At 44.9% G+C, this 8,042-nt stretch overlaps 1 protein-coding gene across 1 annotated transcript in view; it reads right to left on the bottom strand.

Moving 5' to 3' along the window:
* ADAMTS3 (ADAM metallopeptidase with thrombospondin type 1 motif 3) overlaps positions 1–8,042 on the bottom strand; it is a 62,152-nt gene that overhangs the window by 35,098 nt on the left and 19,012 nt on the right. Inside the window, exon 8 of the mRNA XM_031063659.1 lies at positions 1,338–1,494. Coding sequence (XP_030919519.1) covers positions 1,338–1,494 — 157 coding nt within the window. The remainder of the gene's footprint in view (positions 1–1,337; positions 1,495–8,042) is intronic.

The following is an 8,042-nucleotide window of genomic DNA, read 5'->3' as shown; positions in this document are numbered from 1 at the left end:
GAAAACATGACCCAGCCTTTCCCATGTCACTGCTGAGAAAGGCTGTCACACTGCTTCCAGTTCTGTGATGACTTCACTGACAGCAACAATTTTAAGTACTTTTGTATCTTAATGGCTGTTTTGTTGAGTCATGTGTCATTGAAAATGTGGACTCCTGTGTGTGCTGGCTGAGCTCCCAAAGTGTGAGCGGGCCACACTCTGCATGGCTGCCTCCAGCCAAGCACAGTGGTGGAGGAGTGAGGACAGAGAAGAAAGAGGAACGTTTTCATGTGCAGCTCATACCAACCAGACAACTCAACCACTGCAAACATTTCCTCAGGTTCCACAGGCTTGGGCACCTTGCTTTAACCTTCAGGAATCTTCAGGTTGGAAAAGCCCTCCAAGACCAAGTTCAGCTGTTCCCCCAGCACTGCCAAAGTTACTACTAACCCACATCCCCAAGTGCCACATGACTTTTCAATCCTTCCAGGGATGGTGACTCCTCCACAGCCCTCAGCAGCCTGTGTCAAGGCTTGACAAGCCTTTCTATGAAGAAATATTTCCTAATATCCAATCCAAACCTGCCCTGGTGCAATGTGTGGCCACATCCTCTTGACCTGTCACTTTTCACCTGGGAGAAGAGACTGAATCCCACCTGGCTGCAACCTCCATTCAGGGAGTTTTGACCTCCTTTCAGAGAAGGTCTCCCTGAACCTCCTCTTCTCCAGGCTAAACCTCCCCACAGATGCATGAGCTAAATTGGAATGGCCTTGCTGGGATACCAAAAGACAAGCACCTCTAGTTCTGTGCATTGTAAATACTACTTCTTTTATTTCCCAAACCCTTTGCAGTTTCAACAACATGTGAACACAACATAAACACAGTGAGAATGTGAGAAGCTGAATGATACTGAAATAAAGTCAGAGCACTGATGGGTGCAGAGTTGCTCTTTCATCCTGAGCCCAGAGCCTCAAAACCCTCAACCTTCAATATGCAATGCCTTGGCTTATGAGGATTTGTGTAACATTAAAAACACACACAAGCAAATGGATTAAACTACACAATGATAATTATTCTCAGACACAGTAATTTTTCTCAGATGGACCAACCACATAATCTTCAAGGCAGAGGGGAATTCTTGGATGTGACAAAATATATCCGATCAACACAACTGCCTTCAGAGCACTTTCATAGCAACCAGCAGAAGGAGGAAAACAATAAAATTGGCACAATTTTGTGTTACTCAGAAAGAAACAGAACCCAAACTTTAAACAGGAGTTGTACAGCCTCCTCCAAAAGCTTCCATAGGTTGGAGTCACCTGGAATAGCCCTGCAAGCAGCCCCATGGGGTACTGTACCTCCTGTGTGCACATCAGGGAGTGCGTCGGGGGGATGCTGCGCTACTGCCGAGCGCCTGTACACCATGTGGATTCTTCCCTTCTCCTCCTCCATCTGCTTTCCTCTCTCCAAAGGCTCAATGAAGTACTCATCCTCATCAGTTCTGATCATTCCAGCCTGGTAAGGAAGAGAGAAAACATGTTCATATGCCATTTTAAAGCCTGAAGACCCAGGCTCTAAAACAAGTACCAAAGCATAAAATGCTTGCAATACGACTGTAACCCATACATTTCTTTCCCTCCCCCCCAAAAAATTAAATTCACCAACAAAAAGAACTTGAAGTTATCCAAATGAATGGAGAAGAAGGGGCAGAAGCAGGCTGTGCATTTCCAAGTGAATCCTCCCTGTAAACTGCAGTGCCAGCCCAGTGCTTCCTTCCCCCCAGCCAGAGAGATGGCCAGGGAGGTGCTCAGAGCACGTATTTTTCAAGGCTCCCTTGCAGAAAAGCTGTGGTGGATTTTCAAGAAAAAAGTATGTAGTGGAAATTTATTTTTTTCCCACAAAAGCACATTGATGGAGCAATCCAGGAAAGCAGTCTCCAATCTTGGAATGCTATTAATTTTACTACTTTTTTCTTCTAAATTAATGACATTCAAAATTTCCATCCACTGAAGGAGGCAGGTTGGAATCTGCGCTACTGCGGAATTCTCCAGAGCTGTCCTCAGGATTCTGTGAAAGAGGGAAGACAACAGGACCACCAAAATCCAAAAGCAGCCTTTGGGGCATAGTGGCTGGAATAAACCTGTCTGTTCCCAGCATCACCTCAGCCCTGAGGCTCAGGGAAGTGGATTGACCCCTTGGCTTTCCTACGAACTTGCTTCTCCCAGGGGAGAATCCAGAAGAAACCTGCCCTAGGTCCCATCTGCACCTACTTGGCTCCCCAGTATCTGCAGCTGTCTAAATGACTTCTGAGCATTAATTCCTTTCATTCCTGCAGTTCTTCCTGTCCCACTCAATCCAGAACAAATGGTGCAGAGTGAACAGAGGGAATTCTGTGGAGTGAGAGTGATGCAAGAGCAAGTGCTGCTGGAGTTCATAATAAAAGGTACATGGGAGCAAGGCCAAACCCAGTCTGGCCTAGGTAGCCCACCTAGGAGGGCTTCCCAGAGGACACCAAACCTTATATCCTTTACTGGACAGTCCATGGAAGAAGCAAAATCTGGAAAAGACTTTTTTTTTTCCTTCCAAAATGTAAAAGATGCAGACAAGCATAAGGGAATAAGAAACAATATAAAGCCTTGAGAAAATAACCTACAAGGGCAGGTTAAACTAAGGAATCACTTCCTGAGCCAAAATCAACAGTATTTAAGGGGGAACATGATTCCCTATAAATATGCATGGGGTGTTTGTAGGGAAAGAGGAAAGAGCTCTTCATTCAGAGAGCACAACGGGGAGCTGTGAAGTGTCCATTAATGGCCTTCAGTATTAAACATTATGGGTGGGATTTCCAAAAGTATTTTAGGAAGTCAAATGCCCCCTTTTCTAGCGGTTTGCAGTATGGGTGAGGCAGTGAATTCCCAGGCGAGCTTTGGAAAGGCCACCCTCAAAATGGCAGGAAGTTTGCTCAGCAGTCACACTGACGGACATTATCAAGGGTTTCTAAAACTGATCACCAGAGAGCAGGAAAGGCTTTGGGTCGTTAAACCCATCCTACCATCCCATGGCAAACACCACGAGGTCAGAGGATGCTCTCACCTTCTGCTCCCAGTCTCCATGCCAAACTCTGCTGGTATCTGCATTGGGAACACTTTGCAAAACACTGAATCTCTCAGAAAGAAGAAAATGTTATAAATTATGTTTTCAAACTGTCCTTAATGCCTTTGTACAGCAAAGAAAGAGTTTTTCAAACACTGATGTGACAGCCTGGGGAACTGAGGCGTTAATTAGCAGCTATTTCTCCTAAACCAGCTCTGATCAGTGGGAGAACAGATCTGTAAAGCTGCTTTAAGCAAACCAGCAACACAATATGGGAATTCAAGATGCACAGAGCTTCCCTGCATCTCTCCACATGAGAACCTTCATTTGTATTACAGACATCCTCTCTCTGTCCCAGGATCTGCATACCTCTCTGTCATACACAGCAATCTGGAAACACCACGTGCTGGGTCTTCACTGGGAAGAGCTGAAATGAAACTTAATGTGATGTTAAGTTTCAATTTTTTAGGCTTATATCTCCAAGGGGAAATATAAGCTTAAAAAATTGAAACTTAATATTATGTTCAAGGCTCTACATTCATCTCCAAACACAGCAGGCTGTCAATAAGTGGAAGCAGATTAATAAGCAGGTTGGAGCTTGCTCAGCAGCAGGAGGCTACATGAAACGGTCATCCTTAGTAAGAAACAAGCAAGAAAAATATCAGGAATGAACACAGGGATCTAAGGATGCCAAAATCCCCTTCCCCTCCAGAAGGTGGTTCCAACTTCGACCCCTTCAGTCATGCACAGGTGCAAATATGGACTGTGCTGTTGGACTCTACCTCGAAGGGAAGCATGAGAAGATCACAGCTCTCAGCAGAGGGAAGCAGGCTTGTGTCAAAGAGCCAGGCAGTTACTGTCCAATCCAAGGACACTGAAAAATTCAGTGGGAAAAGGGAGAACTACCTGTGTCCTGTTTTATGGGAGAGACTGTGCTCAGGAGGATGAACCTGCTTGCTTCAAAGAACAAGATCAAGTCCAACACCTGCACCAACACAGGGAAACAGACAGGATCTGTACACCAAGAATTTCAAAGTCTGGAGGTTTCTCCAAATGTTTTCTCTTCCCCCTTCCATTCTTCAAAACAAGGGCATCAGAAGCCTTTATTTGACCAAGAGAGGCTGAGTATCCTTTACTCTCGTGATGACCAACAGAGGTTTGGTTTATCCAATAAAGAGGGAGTCTGCCGTGGTCTGGTTTCAGCTTCCACTTGCATCTCCTCCAAGCATCCAAAATGGACTCCCCTTCTTTCCCACACAGAATCATGGAATTATGGACTGGTTTGGGTTAGCAGGGACCTTAAAGACCAACTTGTTCTACCCCCTGCCATGGGCAGGGACACTTTCCACTAGACCAGGTGGCTACAAGCTCCGTCCAGCCTGACCTCAAATACTTCCAGGGATCCAGGGGCAGTCACAGCTTCTGTGGGCAGCCTGTGCCAGGGCCTCACACTCTCACAGGGAAAATTCTCTTCCTAATACCCAATCCAAACCTTTCGTCCTTCAGCTTAAGGCCACTGAAATTCAATTTCCATTCTATGGAAACTAAATGAATCAACCACTCCATATGCCTTAAAAATTAAGTGCAGAAATACATATCTGGAATATATATGGAAAGTGAGAACTACCCCAAGTATCAGAATCAGGATACCTGGATTAATTCTCACTTTGGGCCACACATGGATCAATCAGCTTGCAGCAAAATCTCTTACAAGGCTCTCCACATGTGGGAAGTTCAGTTCAGGAGGTTTCTTGTGCCATCCCACACTGTTTCAGCCAGTATCATCCTTGATTTCTCCATCCCCCAATGCTTGGACTGCAGCAAAGGACTCAGCAGTCAAACCAACCCAGAAAACACTTTTTTCTCACCATTCTATTGATGGAGCTGGAAAACATTGCCAGGGCTCTCCCCCCACTCCTCATCCCTCTTTTTTTCCCCGCTGGACAATCACAGGTGCCTGACAGCTCTATCCTGCCCCTACCTGAATAGAAGCCCTATTGAAAGGCACCAAGAGCTCTGTGTTCCCGCAGTTTAATATCCCAGCCCCGGCCCAGCAGACACTGCCTCCTGCCAAGACAAACACCTGGGACCTGCAAGGGGAGGGGGCAGCTTCTGGAGGCAGCCCTCCAGTCTCAACTTCTTCAGGAGTGGATAGAGACATGCTTTTATAAAAGAGGTGCTGCCTGGTCTGAAAACAGCGATTCAGCCCCAAAACACTGCTACCTTTCACCTCTCTGTTGGCTTAAGGTGGGTTCAGTTGGGTGACTGTGCAAAACCTGCGTCACACCTACCTGCTGCTCCACTTTCCACCCAAAGGCAAAAAGCTTTTGGAGTTGCACCCAACACTGCTTGATTTATTGGAAGAAAAATAAAAGCAAAGAAGTATGCTTTGCCTGCAGCACATTTCCCCCTGCCAGCCTCCCCCAAAACTGAGCCACAGTGGGTGGACACTGATTCTACATTTGTGTAGCTCCAGGGTTACCCCTTCAGTTCCTTGGGTGGATATTATTTCCCATGCTGCATGGGTTCCACATTTTGGCAAGAATCAACTGATTCTCTGGGTTTCTTTCCAAAAATCCTCTAGAAGCTTCTCAACTTGTTGAGTTTGCCCATGATGCCACTCTTCAGTTTATGCCAGTGCCTCACCATCCTCACAGGAAGGATTCCTTCCCAATACCCCATTTAACCTGGCCTCTGCCAGCTGAAGGCCATCCCCCTTGCCCTGTCACTCCAGGCCCTTGTCCCAAGTCCCACCGTGCTCACCCAGTCCAGCAGGTCCCTGTGGCAGGGAAGGGAAAAGGCATCCAAATGGACATAACTTCCCTCCTTCCACATCTTCTGCATGCTAAAGTATTTATGGCCTCGACATACTTGGCATATGAAAAAACACCACACATTGGAGGAATGCTGGAAAAAAGTAATATTGCAGCACTGTGTACATCTTGGAGAAACAGATGTTGCTGATCCAGCTGCTGGGTGCCTACAGAGGAGGTTTGCAGATGGAATTCCTCCTCCTCCTCCATGGATGGGCCTCCAGTCTCCAAGGAGGTGTCTGGCTTTGGGAAAACACCACAGTTTTGGGGTAAAACATCCCCATTTACTAACCCTCCAGCTCCAGCACCCTTGGAGTGCTTCCCAGAGGAGCAAGCAGAAATTCCACAGCTCATTTTCCATCTCTGGAAGATCGGTGTGATACAAAATCCATGCTCTAGGCCATGTTTTATCCTGGTCACGCATTTCAGAATTAAAGCAAGAGCTCCCGTATCATTTTAGGCTCCATCCTTGAAGGGTGTTGAACACAGAGGGACTTGACAACTAAATTATTAACCCAGCACCAGTTGGTGACCAATCATTAATACCAGATTTTTAAATAAAAAAAAAATCTTTTGCCAAGAGAATTCTTATTTGTTCAGAGGATTCAGAAACAGATGAAAAGGTAGGAATGTTTAATATCCTCTTCCAAACCATGGGCGATACTAAGAAGGCTCTTAGACAAGCTCCTACTTAAATACTGGAAATCATCTGCCCACAGGAATTGAAGTCTCTCAACACACTAATTGATACCACTTTAAGGAGCAAAAGGCAGGTGGAAGAGCCATCAAATTAACCAGATTCCTGTTGAATTTGCACAGAAGAAAAGAAAAGGTCAGCATTTACTGGGTCACTGCACTGGACTGGAATTAAGTTTTTTTGTCTCCTCTATAAACATCCATAAGAAAATTCCTTTATGCTGAAATTTCTCATGCTTGGTTTTGATCCAAATTCTGGGTTTTCTGTTTCCCCCTTTCAGAAAATCTAAGAAAACTCAATGGAAACCCTTAAGAGTTATACGAAAGCACAGAGAAAAAAACCAACTTGAGATTTTATGTGGAAAAATATGTCTCTCTTTTTTCTTCTTGGAAAACCTACTGGGATTCATTTTAACAGCAAACTGCCACACAGAGCTGGCAGGCCAAAGGCTTTGTCCTTAAAGAAGGAACTGTGGGTTTAAAATATCAGCTATACAAGAGGGAAAAGTATGCATGGAACATGCTCAGAGCAGTCAGGCACATCCCCGGTCCCAGCAAATCTCTGTAGAAATATTTACTGAGCACAAGTTTTGTCTTTGTGTCAGCTACAGCAGGTCTTTGCTGGGAGCTATTTCATGGAGAAATGGTACAGGAGACAGCAGAGGTTGCCAGTTCTGCAGTAAACCTGGTGTTTTCCCAGATCCAGAAGTCATGGGATGCCACCAGTCATAGATTCCTCTAAAATGTGGAAAGGAAAACAAAAAGTGAGGACATCTTATCGACTTCAGAGAAGGGGAAATGAGACCTTCAAGTGCTGAATACTCCAAAAGTATAAAGCGAATAAATAATGCCAAAATGTGAAGATCCCATGATGTGGATGTCAGCAACACCATTTCTACTGTGGCACACAAAATAAATACTGATTTATCTGCTGCCTGTACACAACAGTCAAGAGTGATGCTGCAGCATCATCACCCTTCCAAGGCAACAGAAACCTCAGCCCAAACTATGCATGAGAGGAATCATCTCCTCAGAGAGAAGTCAGAGGAGCACAGAAAACTGATGCAGCCTTCTCTGAATGGAAATACTCTGGAGATCAAAATCTAGGAAGCACCAAAGCTAGTAATACTCCCATCAAACTCATAGTTTTAGACTGGTTCTACATCCTTGCACAAATGAAAAAAACCCCCAAACTATGGTAAAATCTCTCAAAGGAAAAGGAGAAGTAGTTTTACACCTTTGGTCACGTATAAACCAAGAAAGTCAAATGACAAAGGGATTTTTATGAGGTAGGGAAGCTGATTTAGTGTTGCATGGTTGTAATTTACTGAAGTTCTCAGCCAAGTAGCAGAAGCACTCAATGAAAACTAAGTATCTATTAAAATAGAAGTGAAAGCAAAGATTGTTTTAATGGGAACAATAGTGCTGCACTTCATCCATCATTTCAAGAAGCTCCTGCTG

The sequence above is a fragment of the Geospiza fortis genome, unplaced genomic scaffold (genome assembly GCF_000277835.1).
Source record: "Geospiza fortis unplaced genomic scaffold, GeoFor_1.0 scaffold909, whole genome shotgun sequence".
In the NCBI taxonomy this organism is placed as follows: Eukaryota; Metazoa; Chordata; class Aves; order Passeriformes; family Thraupidae; genus Geospiza; species Geospiza fortis.
This window is presented reverse-complemented; position numbering and strand designations above follow the sequence as displayed.